Source organism: Dysidea avara, chromosome 1 (assembly GCF_963678975.1).
Source record: "Dysidea avara chromosome 1, odDysAvar1.4, whole genome shotgun sequence".
Classification (NCBI taxonomy): domain Eukaryota; kingdom Metazoa; phylum Porifera; class Demospongiae; order Dictyoceratida; family Dysideidae; genus Dysidea; species Dysidea avara.
In genome coordinates, this window is record NC_089272.1 from 747,401 (window position 1) to 764,057 (window position 16,657).

The 16,657-nt window shown below is 37.3% G+C and overlaps 1 protein-coding gene across 4 annotated transcripts in view; it reads left to right on the plus strand.

Annotated features, from left to right (window-relative positions):
- Window positions 1–16,657, plus strand: part of LOC136252134 (uncharacterized) — a 122,689-nt gene that overhangs the window by 8,793 nt on the left and 97,239 nt on the right. For 3 of the 4 annotated variants that reach the window (XM_066044525.1, XM_066044539.1, XM_066044545.1), the window contains exons 5-19: window positions 4,126–4,467; window positions 4,880–4,945; window positions 5,815–6,399; window positions 6,464–6,964; window positions 7,029–7,151; window positions 7,306–7,392; window positions 7,452–7,535; window positions 8,943–9,001; window positions 9,955–10,035; window positions 10,087–10,212; window positions 11,604–11,733; window positions 12,298–12,368; window positions 12,424–12,530; window positions 13,704–13,871; window positions 16,121–16,236. In XM_066044525.1, coding sequence (XP_065900597.1) covers window positions 4,126–4,467; window positions 4,880–4,945; window positions 5,815–6,399; window positions 6,464–6,964; window positions 7,029–7,151; window positions 7,306–7,392; window positions 7,452–7,535; window positions 8,943–9,001; window positions 9,955–10,035; window positions 10,087–10,212; window positions 11,604–11,733; window positions 12,298–12,368; window positions 12,424–12,530; window positions 13,704–13,871; window positions 16,121–16,236 — 2,646 coding nt within the window. The remainder of the gene's footprint in view (window positions 1–4,125; window positions 4,468–4,879; window positions 4,946–5,814; window positions 6,400–6,463; window positions 6,965–7,028; window positions 7,152–7,305; window positions 7,393–7,451; window positions 7,536–8,942; window positions 9,002–9,954; window positions 10,036–10,086; window positions 10,213–11,603; window positions 11,734–12,297; window positions 12,369–12,423; window positions 12,531–13,703; window positions 13,872–16,120; window positions 16,237–16,657) is intronic. The other variant, XM_066044531.1, reaches the window with a different exon arrangement.

Consider the following 16,657-nt stretch of genomic DNA (forward strand, 5'->3'; position numbering starts at 1 on the left):
GAGAATTAGCTAATAATATTATTGCACAACCCAAACTACCATATTGTAAAGTAGTAATACATAGTTGGTTAATTCATAGTAGTATATACTGTCTATAGTTATTCCAGGTGAGTTAGCTAGCTGCATGGCGCCTGGTTTTTAGAAGTAGCACAACATCAACTTGTTTAAGGTTCAAAATACTGGTGTTTATCAACAGCCTATAATTGTGTGCTGAAAAGTAATTTATGAGTTTCACAAACTTAACAGCAATCTTGAAGAAGAAACACGAATCTTAATTTTTTTTCTTTTTGAAAATAATCTGCTATATAATAGTTAGACACCAAGACCAAGGGAACTAAGTGATCTAAGTGATTTAGCAACCCTGATGGCCTAAGGCTGTAGCGTCCTGAGCACAGCAAGGGCGCTACTAAGGGCCAGAGGGGTTACTAAATCACTTAGTTCCCGTTGGTCGCGGTGTCTAACTTATTTAGACTGGTTTAAAGTACGTATAGCCAGAGCATGAGTGTGGGGTGGAAGAGCAATGGAGAACAGCGGAACGGTTTCTTCCTGAAGTCCTTACAGCGCCTACAAAAATAGATACCCGACCGCTTACCAGAGTAATGGCTAGAGCTACAGTAGATACGCCACTTAGTCTACTATTTGTCCAGAATTATTTGCAGAACACGGAGAAGTAGAGCATTACAGTATTATCAAGTACTCCAGTGTGCTTTTCATGTTATAGTTACTAATTATGTACAAAATTGCTTGAGGGCGGGTTACTAAGTGCACACATGTCCAAGTTTGCCTTCAAAATACTGTGTAGTCCTAGTGTCCATTGTGTTTTAGTGATCAATACAGTTTGTCCTATCCTATCCTATTGTACATGCACTACACGTCTGTATGCACATGTTCTTAGCTCCTGCAGCATCATAAAAGTTACGATATATAAACTCCAGCACTGGGTGTAAATCAGATATAGTACCTGTATTGACTATATTCACACATACTGTAATAACAGAGCCAACTCTCACCACAAGCTACTGCTAATATGTACATATACAGTACAGTGGCACCTCCCTTAATGGTCACCTGTGTTGGCCAGTAACGTCAGCGCAACAACCATGTGACTATGGTTTTGACTGATTCCCATTTTTACAGGAATAGTTTAAGCGGTCATCTGCCAACTTTGGAGTCCAAACAATACTTCACCTCAGCACACCACTTACAAAAATCATGTGGTTTAATCATAATCACGTGGCGAGGCACAGCCATGGAGTGACTACAAACTTATCTACATGTATGCAGAAGACAACTGTGAATATTAAACTACATATTCTTTTTGTTCTAGAAGTATGAAGTAGAACAGCTACATAGTTTAATTACAATCACGACTATTGCTGGCCACTTTGTGAGATGCCGTTTGTATAGTGTGTAACTAAGTGCATGCATGAATGATTAAAAACAAGTCCCTGAAACCCCTTTGTATTGAGGTCAAACCTCGGGTTTGTGGCCTATGACTGAGGATATAGTTAGGCAGCCACTAAGACAAATATTTTCTGGCTGGAAGGTGATCAGTTTAGGCATGTTGTGTGAAGAAGCCAAGGACAAGAGTTTAACTTACAAGTAAAGTATCAATGCAAGTCCATCGGAGTACAGAACAGTACACTATAACACATCACATCCATCAAGATTTTGTGCATTTTTCTGGCTGCTTCTAAGGAGTAAGTGACTACTGTATTAGAGTACGATCTTATTTACGTTCATTGTGAACAATCTCGCATCATACGGTAAATATGAATCATGTCAATTATTTGGTATGAGTGTTGCGTACCATACAGTATGGTAGTGCTGTATGGGATAATGGAGATTTGCACTTTCTCACAAAAATATTAACCACAAAGCAGCCTCACAATATCCCCATGGTGCCTTGGCAGTATTGTATGTTTGTACTTTCTCTGTGACTTGAAACACTTCCAGTACAGTGTAGGTTGCTATGAAATTTATAAAAAAAAATGTAGTGGAATTTTCTGCTGACATAAGCAAGGGAATTTACCTACGTACACCTGCAGGTGTACTAGTTGACATTTAATCCTTACTTTAGTCATGGCTATATATGGCATTACAAATAGTGCAAGAAGCGCCTCTGCAATCGATCCAGTCAGTATGTAAATCATGATTAAACATGTACTCCAACTATCAAAGCAAACAGTTATTCTATGCACTTCATTTTCAGATACATAATTATGTTCTACCTATCATACAGTGTTACAAATGAAGAACAATGTAAGAAAAGTCTCTGCATTCAATCCAGACACTATGGAAATTACAAACAATTTTTAAGCTTGCACTGACGCCACCGTGTGTTACTGCAAATCAACACTTTTCAGAAAGAAATGGGACAAAAAGGAGGACAATTGATGCATGCACTGTAGTTGTTGGGATTAGTGAAAAGGTATGTCTAGGGTCAAAGTAGTATCAAATAGTGAAGAAATCATAGTTAATCACAGTTAAGTTTTATGCTTGGCTGAAGGCATCAGTTAGTTAGTTAGTTAGTTAGTTAGTAGGAAAATTCAGTTGAATTTTTGAATTCCATAGAAACTTGCTGGAAAGGGCTCTGAAAGCATTTTGGGCTTGGTTATGTTGCCAAACTGTCATGAAGGAAACTGAGGCTGATCTTTGGGTGATGTTGAAGTGACAAGAAAATCTGAATCTTCATCATCCCTCTCTACAGTACTATCATACTTTATGATCAGTGTATCTGAGTTGTTTCCCTAATTGGTTTCTCCTTGCTATATCACAACTACAATAGGCTGTTGTTAAACTAACCAAAAATGTTTCAGCTTGTTCTCCTAAACAGACAGCAGTTTTCACTGTGGGTGGGACAGGAATCTTTTTTTACAATCAACACTTACTCTTTGATGACAAATTGTCTTTGGTCATGCCAAATTTGTCAACAGTCAGTCAGATTATGCGTTGACATTTTATGGAAGGCTCTTGTACAGCAGCAAGAGTTCATAATATTAACTCTTGACAGTAGGTGTGCAACAAAATGTTTCATACAGTAGGGGTTGTTTGCTTAAATTTGGTGTATGGACTTCAGAAGGTAAATTTGTTCTGTAAAAAAAAACAAAAAAAACATAATTTCAGAGTGTAGGGTGACATACATACATCTACAGCAATATACTGTCGTTCCAAATAGTAACATATACCACACTATATAGCATGATGTATTAGGGCTGGGACGAAGCTTTGAATGTTCCGGTGGTTTGAAGTTTAAGTAAACTTTGAATTTTAAAAGTATCCTTCGAAGCTTCGTAATGCACTCATTTTTTACGAAATAATTACAAATAAACATTGTTGTCTTTATTGCAGCTGCTTATTGATCTTGCACAATCGATGTTCGTCTCTTCGCGAATGCCACACCCACCTTGAAACCATCGCAGTTTAACTTGCTACCATAGTTGTAGCCTCAGAACACCTTATAAGGTGATAGATATTGTAGGAAAACATCTGTTTAGCCATTAGTTGGTGTTTACCTATGCACGATTGCAGTATAGCGGACACGCCCATTTGCAATTGATCAATCGCGTCATTCAGTACTGCTGCTATGCACTTTCCAAATGCTTGCAAACTTATTAAATAAGACTAGAAAGATAAAACTTAAGAAGGATGTTAGTAAATGCAAGAAAACCGAAGCTTCAAATGTTCGAACATTTTACAATCGAATATTCGAGGTAAATTTCAATATTCGTCCCAGCCCTATGATGTTTATGTGAGGGGGCATAGGAAAAGGGACCTATAGAGACTTTTAAACTTTTGAGTAAAAGTCAGTAAATTTCTGTGTATTGTTAGGTAATTATAGTAAATTACATACATTGGGAAATCACACTTGTATTTAAATTCTTCATAACTATGTGAAACAATTCAGTATTGACTTGGAATTTGAATAGTTGGTGATTTGTAGAATTCTTTGATTAGTATATCTCAAATTCCATGTTAACCACTATAGGTCCCTTTTCCTATGCCCCCTCACATATACTCACAACATATGGTATAACAGTATGGCTATTGTTTTTTAAGTATTAAAATGTGATATTTAATACTTTATGTACATATGTATGTACAGAGCAGTGAATCACTTCACAGGTACACCAGGGTCTACATATTCCAGTCAACCATCGACTCCTACTCAAATTACCAATATGAAGCTGATGAGGAGTTATGTTGTAGATAGGCTGACACCACACTGGATTGATGTGTGTGACTACCTTGATTATCCAGTATCCATGAGGAATTGGTTTGGTCAACAACATGGCCAAGTACATAAAAAGTGTCTCATCGCTGTCCTAGAGGACTGGATTAGTACTGATAATGGAAGAAGCCCCAAAACATGGCAAACATTTATCACAGCTGTATGTGAGATAGATGGCTTGGAAGACATTGCCAGAGCAATTAGGCTTTGTCTAGAAAAAGAAGGAGTGCTCGAAAGTGAGTTTACTACATTTGAAACATAATAAGTACTACAGTTGCATGATATGTGCGGGCGTGTAAAAATAGGGCTACATTTGTTCTTATGAATAGCTATATATAACTTTGGAATAGTGAAAGCTATGGACCTGCTTTCCAGTAAATGTTAGTTATTTAACTGTTTAGAGCAAGAGCATTAATTTGACACCACGTTTGCAAATTTTAAACCATGAGATACAACTTTAGATAAAAGTACTATTAAATTGGGTGTAAAAGTCACCAAAGGTCAAATCTGAGGTAGCTCCCAATAACCTTTATGATATGTGAAAGTTTTATGCTTTTATTTAAAAGTGCACAAAAAGTCATAGAACACTAACTTGTAACATTTAGTTTGTGGTTGATTTTCGATATTTTTTTTGGTACTCTTATATAGGAGAAAGGCCAACACATTACCAAAGTACACCCCGTGTGCCTTACAGTGAAGTTTTTCCTGATAATAGTAAGTTGCAGTGTACTAGTGTTTGTGTACTATGTACGTAAGCACATGCATGTGTGCTGCTGCATACACATATATAAGGAAATATTAAGAATTTTTAGTTCAATTAGGGTTCACAGATAAAAGTAGGGAAACAAGAGAGGTTGCCTACATCTGCAGATATACTAGTGAACATTTAATCCCTAATTCAGTCTATAAATTTTCCTTATATGTACTTGTTTGTTTACTTTTTGTAACATTATTATGACTGGTGAACCCACTCATACTGCATCAAAAGAAAGGATAATGCCAGAGGTAATGTTTTCGACTGAATGCGCTGCAACTATCAGTTAGTGCGTTGAAAGTGAAGTGACCATTATGCTTCACTTTCAGCTATGTTCAGCCCATTTCATAGCATTACAAACAAGGAGGAGCGCTTCTACAATCAGTCCAGTCACCACAAAAAATACAGACAAATCCCAAAAGATCCATAGCTAGTTTTTGGAAGCATTTCAGGTCTTACATACTGAAGACACTTTTGGGCTTGGTTAACCTAACCAATACTGCCAAGGTGCCAGGATGGAGTTGTGAAGCTGGTTTTTGGGTGATATTTTGACCAGAAAAAACCCAAACTTTCATGATCCCTAATATACAGTACCGTCTTACTATGTACACACATATCATGGTTGAACATACGTACCTGCAAATGTACCATATTTTCACTTTTAAATGGCAGGAAGAAGCGACATGAAAACCGACACAGTATGCAGGCAATTAGGCCTAACTTATGTATTGTAAGATCGTGATTGTGTTTAGGCCACTATTTAATGATTTTCTGTTTCTCATCAACACACCCACATGTATTTTTACTGCCTCATATATTTCCCCACGAGGAGTACAGACAGCTGCAACAGGTCAATCACAAGATCCCAGCAGACCTGCTCCACAGCAACAATCATCTACCACAGCTCAACACCAGCCATTAGAACTGCAAACAAGATCAAGTATGCAGGGAGGACAGGCACAACAGCACAGGCAGTTATCTTCACAACATCAGCCATCTGCCACAGCTCAGTTCCAAACATCAACAACACAGCCACCACAGGTAGCAATACCACAGAGACAGCTTGACTTAACACAACAACAATTGGCTACTTCAGAAGAACTCCTCCAACAAAAAATGCAGGCAATGAGATTGTATCAACAATCGTCATCACAGGCTGAGGTACTGGGGAAAGTTCAATCACCTGATTACGTTAATCCTCAAGAAGAGAGTCAGAAGCCATTAACTGAGTTTCAGTCAGTCTATACACCAGTATCCTGTGAAGAACATGAGTGGGAGATGATGCAACAGCAACTGTGGGAGGAACAACACCAGTGGCAGCAACAACAACAACAACAACAACAACAACAACAACAACAAATAGTAGTAGCACAAAATCAGTTTGATACTAGTACCGAGTCACCTATGACAACATGTACGCAAGTACCGTAATGGTTTTTAGTGCGTAACATTAGCTACATCTGTGTATCTTATTACAGGTCAACATCCTACAGACAGTGAGGATGCTAGATACCATTATGATGTTAGTAGTTTACAAAAGGATGGTCCACCAAGAGGGGCTACTGATAAACGAGGAAACCATGAAGATGGTGATGGAACAGTTCCAACCGGTCCTAGTGTGTCAACTGCTGTAGTTATTTCTACAGCTACTACCACTAAGACAACTCCACAGACTACACACACTCCTACTACTACTACAAGTGATGGAACAGTTATTGATAGTACTACATCTAGTACTGTTGTTAGTACCTCTGATGTCACTACTACTACTACCACTAGACCTTATTCAACATCCTCTGTATCATCCACTGCTAGTGGATCATTTCATGTTGATTCAGAAGTACATGGGACTGACCAAAGGACTACTGCATCTTCTGTTAGTACTAATATGATTAGTGGTACTGCTACTAGTGATAGATCAGCTACACACTCTCACTCAACAATAAGTGTTTCTAATCCTAACACTACAACACAATCAGGTAAACAATGGTTTTATTTGTACCTGAGTATTTATTTCACTCATGTTTGTAATGATATTAACAGTCCAACAAGATGCCACTGATCCTGTTACTACCATGTCATCAACCTCAACATCAACTGCATCACTAAAATCACTTAGTAGCTCTACTTCAGCTAACAACAATACCAGTCAAGGTCTATTAAGAGGTCAGTATTTGTGTATGCATTTGTATGATATGTACTTACATAGTTTGTAGTTCATACATATGTGATTAAGTAAGATTTTAAGGATTCTTTGTAGTGTTACAAGTACTTTGAATTATGTTACAGTATGTTTAATTACATAAATTAAACCAACCAGAACCAGAACAATCAGTGACCATCAAGTCAACACTATCAACCACAACGAACACCTCTGTATTGCCTACTACTACTAACAGGAAATCAAGTAGGCATGCAATCAAGCACTACAATTTTTGATGTTTTAGACCATTTGTTTATGCATAGCAACTCCACAAGTTTACACTACTGCCAGTAGTTTGTCCTCTTCAGCCACTAATACTATGTATACAGGTGAAGAAATTGACACAGGTATGTAAGTGACATTATGTATGTACATATTTACAGTACTTACATATACTACTGTAATGAGAAATGATTGTTTTCTTTGTAGTTCATGCAGTGGGTAGCCAACCCTTCACGGATGGGTGGGCACACTCACCCACACATTTCATCCCAAGTAGCTAACTAGCACAAAATGCGAATCCATCCTTAGTGGACTCTACATACATTTGGTTAAAAACTGTTTCAAAAGTGCGTAAATGTATCTAACTAGCTAATAATATGCTACACTGCTGTTCCTGCAGCTTATTTCACTAGTCTAATACCACTGCATGAATGATATAGAAGCTAGAAATGAAAATTAACTTATTTTACCTGCTTGTTTTGTTCTTTTAACTCATCTGCACTTGTGCACAACTCATTCTACTCCAGCCTGACTCTTAAGATAGTCGTATGGCTTAATTCAGTCACCACTGAATCTTTTTATCTCCAACCGACTTGTCTAATACTGCGTTTACACTTGCCTCATATCGTGCGCTGGCTTGGTTAGGCACGATTTGTCTTGATTTTTGCTACAGTATAAACATCCATCGAACCAAATCGAACCGAACCGGGCCAGCACGCATAAAACTGCCGTGCCAACACGATTCGGTTCGGCTCGGTTTTCAATATTCAATGTGTTCACTAGATATTGTATCAAAATAAAGCTTAAATGGATAAAAGAAACACTATATTGAACGGAACAATTCAACACTTCATAGCAGAAAAAGCACACAATTGATCACTTACGGTATAAAAATAAGGGATATTAACGGCTGGTATAAGCCATAAACCATCCCTATAGCATAACCGTGCTAATTCACCACTTACTTTCTTCCCAACCACCCATTAACAGAACCCTACTTTACGCCATTTTCCAGGCTAGCACGCTTCATTATTGTGGTGTTTACACATGCCCATAAACGGGATGTCGCGGTTTCATGTAAACGCAGTAATACACAGGAGAACTTAATTTTCGTTTATCACTCAGGTCACTTATAATCTTGACAACAGAATCCATGCTGCTCTTCACAACTCAGTATTCCAGATGTGAAAAAAAACAACCTGGAATCCCTCCTTCCTCATGCTTTTCTTCCCCCGCCTAAAATTTGGATCACCTGATGCCATGCGTTAAATAGAAAACATCGAAGCTACTCGGATTACGTGATGTAATAATTGAACTTGTCTTGGATAACAAAACTATGGTGCTGACAAGATATGCATTACTCGTTTCTTGTCCATAATATCATTAGCGAGCGGGCGTTGCTGTTACAGGGAAATTTGGATTGGCACGTGCCCACCCAGGCCCACCCTTGGCTACGCCACTGTGTTCATGCATGCTGAATGCATACATGTATGTTCATACACAATTGTCATCTTTTGTGTGTACATGTGTAGATGATGCTCCAAGAAACTTGAAGTGGGGTACTCTTTTAGGTACTGGTTCTTTTGGCAAGGTACAGTATATATTAAATATGTGCTTTACTGTATAGTAGAAGCTCTGGTTACACAAAACATTGGCTAATTTAGTTAATCAAATGTACAGTGGTGTGTTATGAAGCCCAAGTTGCCAATACACCACACTAGTAACAATATTGTAGTTTTCACATACTGTATATGTTGGAAATCAAGCAATTTTTGCTGTGGAAATGTCCTCCACCGTCAGTACTCCACATCCTGAATTTTAGCACAATCCGTTCCCAAGATACAAATTAGTTAATTTTTACAAAAACTTTTTCTTTTTCTTTTTGCATACTTATGAAAGCTGCCATAAAATGCACATGTGTTATTTGATTGACTTGAAATTTGGGTACCAAATACGGGGGGGATAGGTTATCTATCAAAACCTTTTGTGGTTTGGAAGAAACTGATCTAAAGACTGTGAAGATACAGCCGGTGAGAAAAGTAATACTGTGTAACAGTCATGCAATTGAGTTTTGCTAAGTAAAAAAATAAAAACAACTTACCATACCATAGAAAGGCCTTTCAGTGGTTTAGAAGAATTGGATTATGTAATGCAAAAAACTACATGAAGCAATCCAGATACTCTAATAGTACAGTCACCCTATTAGAGCAGTCAGCCACACAATAATAAGCTCAGTAGTGAGTTCAGCTATGTTACAAGTCACCCTGTGTAGAGTTCAGTATGAACTACACTCTCTCTGGTTATTGTCTGATGGTACACACACACTACACACACTACACACACTACACACACACACACACACACTACACACACTACACACACACACACACTACACACGCACACACTTTTACAAGAACAATTTCAGTAAACCAGGTGCGCACCCACAGCCAACTTACAGCCAGCTGTGGGTGCATGTCTGGTTTTAAAACTGGTACATATTACACTAATTGAACTGCATATTTTTCTGTTGTTCAACTCTGTAAGGTGTATCAGTGTTACTGTGAAGATACTGGAGAAGAAATAGCAGCTAAAGTGATCGAAATTCATCCTGACTCAGAGGGAAAGGTACCTTCATACTGTTCAAAGCTGTTTTTCTATTCAACTTACTGTTAATAGGAGCTTGTGTCCTTGGAGAAAGAAATCAACATGTTAAAATATTTAAAACATGATCGGATTGTGGTATATCATGGAACAAGGCGAGATGAAACCAGCGTACATATTTTTATGGAGTACATGCCAGGGGTGAGTAACAGCTAGAATTATGGTGATTACTTGTTTATATTATTTGTTTGTACATGGTAAACCGTTTTCCCAAGACTGCATTCTATTGCATAAGCTAAGTTGGTAGAATTTGAAGATCTATTGAATGAGTATCCTTTGAAGGGAAACTCACCTTTCCTATTGTGTTAGTAGATAATGTGGGGAGGCACGTACATTTACAATTTCAAGTATGCCTATACAGTACATTAGACTCAGTCATAGACGGTGGTGAGCAGAGAGTCCTATCACAACTGCTGCACTAACCATAGCAGGTTTTTGTTTGTTGAAGAGCATATCAATAAACTTTAATAGAACATCATGGTATCATAATGGTATCCTTAAACCTGCATAGTCCAGAAACTGGATTTGATTTAAAAATGAACTAAACATGCACAATACATGCATGGTTTCAAGCAGAGATATCTTGTGACGCATCTTAGAAATATAGATGTTAGTAATTGGCAAGGAGCAAGCTATGTAAACCTTTAACATACAACAAGTAACTCACTCGCTACGAAGCATTAAATCACTTCCTTTCACCTCTATATCATCACTGTACTCCTCTGCCGATTGACTCATCATGTGAATCAACTGAATTGCCATCATGGGATGAGCAACATGGAAAAAGGTGTGGATTGTTATGTGAAGGATCGGAGGGAAGACAAAGAAATTTTTCTTTTGTGCTGTCAAAGTGTGGCATGAAGTTCTGGTTGGAAGGACGTGACAAAGAATGGGACTATTTAAACCAAACTATAACTTGATAAAAGGGTGTTTTTAGTTTTAGACAGCATTAATAGTTTCTATGGAGGTTTGTTTTAAAAGGCATGCGTAAAACCCAGTTTGCTGGACAATACGTTTATGATTCTTGTGTTTTTTAAAACACCTCTATACAACAAAGAGGTCATTAAAAGAAGTTTGAGAAAAATGCAAACCAGTCCGGTTTTTGCTAAGTGAGTCAGCCACAAATTACAATCACCTCATTCTTACCAGTATTAATGTACACACATACCGTATATGTACAAATTTTCGAGTGACATAATTTTCGTGGATTTCATGGTTGCTTGGCTATCTATGAAATTTTCATCCCCGGAAATTCACAATTATCAGCTATGGCTATCTATGAAATTTTCATCCCCGGAAATTCACAATTATCAGCTATGCTTTCAAGCAATGACGAGTGATCTTTGAAAATACCTGCGAAAATCCTGAAATTTGCCGATCCACAAAAATTACGTACAATGTATGTAGACAGCTAAGACAGTTAATACAGCTGTACATAGATGTACAGCTGGTGTGTATGCTTGTTTACTACATGCCTTCTTGTGTATTTCTGCACATCTATGCATAATGGAACAATACTTTGTTAATGTTAGGGGTCACTGCGCAGCTTTCTAAGAAAACATGGTCCACTCAATGAGAACTTGACAAGGAAGTATACGAGACAGTTATTGGAAGGAGTGGAGTATCTACATAGTCGGAACATAGTGCACAGAGATATCAAAGGTTACTTGATAGCTAGATATGTACACAAACCATGTCTGTGTGAAACTTTCTAGATAATATTGTTATGCCATTTGACATGTTTGCTCAATTTTGCAGTTCTATTGTTATGTTACGTATGTACAGTGTACATATGACTATTGTAGTGCATATTTAGTATATCACAGGCCATCGTCAACTTGAGTTTATGGTCATTTACTGTATGTATGTGGCTTCCCACCTTATTTTTCATTCTAGTATGTGAAGACACCTACATACTGTAATTTGTGTGATAGTTGAATATACACTGTACAGTCCATATGTACGTAATTGCTTACAATCCTTGGTGTTACTTTGATGTGCAATAGATCAAATTATTTTATGCATACAATAGTCATATACACATCAGAATCTTGGATTTTTCAATCAACTGTTGTTGTTTTTTTTCTGAGTGGAACACTTGTAGGAACTATGCAGTGTGTGAAGTACACTCTGTGAAATGTGATGTACTGTATGAGTATTCTGGGGAATTTGCGGGCATATATATCATGCAGGTTCAATATCTGGTGCTATTTTGATTAACCACAGGTGATAATGTTTTAAGGGACTCTAAAGGAAATGTTAAGATTGCAGATTTTGGTACATGTAAACATGTACAAGTGAGGAAAGAATTCCTGTGATTATATTTTGTTGTAATGAGTATGTATATTACAGACCGTTTACTTGAGTGAGGCAAAGGCTAGCACTGTCGCTGGTACTTATCACTGGATGGCTCCAGAGGTGTTTAAACGTGAACAAAGAACTACCAAATCTGATATTTGGTAAGTAGTACTTTGTGTCCAGAACATGAATACAACCCTTTGAGAATGTTTACAATATTTTGTGGTATGCTCCCAGATCTAGGTGCATGGGTACTTGTTTGGTTTTCTGAAATTGTTTTGGGTCTATGTCTATCCTGCAAATATAAAAAGAATTCAAGACTGTTACTATCTGGCTGGTGATGGTGTTTGAAGTATTTTATTGCCATTTTGGGATAACTTTCTGCCACCAAAACAACTACGTACGATGTGTATCTCTCAGACTTCTTACATGCAATACTGCATACCGTAAATTGGGTGATTTTCGATGGTAATAAATTTTCATGGTTAGCTACATCCATGAAAATTTAACACGCAAATATAAACAAACATCGAATTTTTCGCACGTATTTCAATTTTAACTGGCACGTGAGTAACCATCCCACCCTGTGGTAAATCCACTCATGTTCCAGTTATTAAACAAGTAATACTACTTCCTCTTTTAAGAAACAGCAAACAAACATGAGACATTTTCGAGGAACGTGTCCAGTACTGCTGTCTTTTAGCTATAATAGCTAGATCTATTACTCTCATTTGTAGGTTCTCGTGTGCAGGTAAGATTGTCACCAACTGTAGCAGTACATAGTCGATGATATACATGATATCCACGTACACAACCGTTGATTTCAAATGTAGGCTTTGGACATACAGCTGTACGTGACCGATCATGTGATCAACTTGTTAGTAAATTACGTGGGCTTGCTTGCTGCTGTAGGTGCTGTTCCTTGCTGTGCTTGTAAATAAAGAACGGTAAAATAGTGAACAGTCTATCAATCAGCAATACACAATTGTTATAATTTCAGCGTGACAAAACTTTCATGTAAAAATATTTTTGTGGGTCCAGGCACCCATGAAAATTTAACTCGTGAATATTTTCATACATGAAAATAACCCAATTTACGGTATTATAAAATACATAAGCCAACAAGCATGTGGTATTTAGACTTCCTGTGGTGATAAAGTTTATGGCTTCTTTGATGGTTTTGAAGTAATTAGTGACTAGACTACATATCTGAAAAGGAGGTATTTAGCCATGGGCAGAATAACATACTACTGTGTGTTAATTAAAGCTTTAACTACAGTATGTACTTGTACTATGTAGTATGCAGCCTGTTATTTAACATTATTATCTGGTAGGAGTGTTGGATGTACAGTTTTTGAGATGTTAACTGGAAAACCTCCCTATTATGAACTGGAACACTTTCAACTCATAATGCTAGTTGGGGGTGATGATCTTTTGGACATCCACCTTCCTTCACATTGCTCTAATATGGTTCATGACTTGTTTGTGTCATGTTTAAGAAAGTGAGATTCACATTACCGTCTCTGATAATACATTGTGTATGAATGCATCTTGTAAATTATGTTGTTATACCAAGTCTGAAGATATTAAGCCACAAAGTCTAGTTACATCACGTCATGATGTAAGACAAAGAACCAGAAGTACTGTTATTACACACTTTACAATGGGATGTGAAGTTAAGATGTATAAGTCTAATGTGCAGGTGGTGATACCATGCTCTCCTTTTCAACTTCGTAGTGTTCCAAGATTACTGGAACATTTTGCTGGAAAACAATAGTGGAGTTGTTACCTTAGCTTGGCCTGTACTGCTTTGTGCTATTGAAGCTCAAGCTTCATTATGCTTATCCGAACTAAAAATTAGTTCGGTTATTTACAAAGCTGGGTTAGCTGTATGACAAAATCAACAATGGTATCACTGTTACGCTTTCCTGAGTCACTTTTCCACCTGGCAGGGACAAAATCTCTTGCATATCTGGCCTGTGGTGCTATTACAAATATTTTTCTTCATGTTTCTCTACCTCCATCCACTGTATCGGGCCCTTAAACATATTCAAAAGCATCCAAGAATAAACTTAGACTTGCTTCGGCCACTGTACTGTAGTTTTACAGTCCCTTTAACAGGCATTCTAGAGTGTTCTTCACTACAAGACCAGCCAAAATTCACCAACTATCTCCTGTACGCTTATGCTTTGCAACTGGCTGCAGTACAAGTTCTTACCATGTCTCAAGTTGTTAGGGTAGACATGATGTGAAACTAAGCTGTACATGGTCACTTCTTTATGGCTCCTCACTTTCTTTGTCTTTAAAGTACTTTGCGTTGGTGAGATCAGTGTGAAAAGAGTGCTCTATTTTCCATAACACATTCCAGTATGCTATATTTTCCATTTGCGTCACAATAAAGTACAGTTATGGAAAATAAAGAACAGTTATGCATTGATTGGAAAGTAAATAAGATCACGTGCGTATCATTTCTAATCGCCAAAAGTAGCCAAAAAGATACTATTTGCTTGTATTACTACCACAACTGTACTACATAGACACTTACCAATTGTCTGATGGCTGAAAACTGACGTGGTTCGAATTCACGAAACGAACGCTCCAAGCAAGATGACAAGAAAGCACTCTAAACCAGTTAAAGCACCGCTACGCTTGTACAATATGAAAATAAAAGCACTCGGGAATAGTCTCAAGCCTAATATAGCACTCGGCTTCGCCTTGTGCTATATTAGTCTCTCGCCCACACCCTCGTGCTTTTATTTCTATATTGTATGCGCGGCGGTGCTTTAGCTAGTATATAAAACATTGTAATGCAATATAATTGACTAACCACAATACACTAAAATGTATTATATCTACTAAACAAAACAAAATCTGACTAAACCACATGCACCAACCTATCAACCAAAGTGTATTTTATGGACCTTTAATATTCACTGAATCTCCTTCTCAATTATTATGAATAATGGCAGCAGATTGATCCTAATAATATACAAGTTTTGTTCATTACATTCTATACAGCATGCTTATATATGCTATGTTGACTGGCGATTAAAGTAATCCATGCGCTAATGTGCTTGGCATGTAGTGAAAAGACAATGATTTTACCCATTTCTACTTTACTTCTGTTTACTGTATCTCATCGATAAACAGCACTGATTGCATAGCCATACAAATTTAAAGCACTTTGTCTAAAGCTACGTGTAAAAGCTACTTGAGTAAGCTGCTTACATATGGTCATTAATGGTACTTACCGCATATATGTACAAATAGTGCTCGGTGGTATTGAAATGTTATTAGTAATAGGAAAATATCACAGTATATCAATATATAGTTGTAACTATTGCATCATTTCTTGGGTCTAGTATGAAGCGGTATGCATCCCAAAAACCAAAACTATATAGTTCAGTTGTAATGTGATAACCTCCAAGTTTTTGTTTAGGGCGTGTCTGCTAAACCATCGACAAATTGGATAATTAAACACCAAAGGCTGGGTTAAAAGCAATCCTATACTGGTATTCATCGATATACCGGTATTTCAATATATTGGTTATCAAAGGCTGTCACGGTATGATAATCGGTTATGATAATTTATCACGATAAACGGTACTACTGGTATATCGCAGAGCACTATGTACAGACTCAGATACCTGTACTATGTTGAATAGTTTATTACATATTTATAAGCAGTGTTAAGTAAATTTCCTATCAGCTAAAGATTTATTGACAATACTTATGTACCTACATATTACAGGGATGCATCAAGTAGACCAACTGCAATGGATTTGTTGCATCATGAGTTTTTGAAGTCCTCAAGTCTACCCCGTGGTGCAAGTGCTGCCAATGTTGTTTATAAACATGTTTCTACAGGTGTGAACAATAGTGTATGTAAAGTATTGTATAATACCTTTAAAGGTAGAATTAATATATGTACATGTACACTGTATGTGTAATTTACACAGTGCTATACATATGTACGAGAGTTCATATTGTATATACTGAGGAGAGTATCCACTCTCATATACCCCTGTAGAAGGGTGTATCGTGAAGTTATGACATAGCACTTCTGAGTTCACCTGTTTTTCTTTGTATAATTAATGATGTCATTAGTTGAACATGGTATTGATTGAACGCGTGCCTACCAATGTCGCTAGCAATCAAATTAACTCCAGCTCTAAGTGTTTCTCACCGAACTACAATTGTTCCTTCATGGGCTAAGACTGCTTCGTAGGCGTTTCTTGCTAGGCCATTTGCAAATACGGCTATCCTGAGCACCACGAGTGTGAAATGG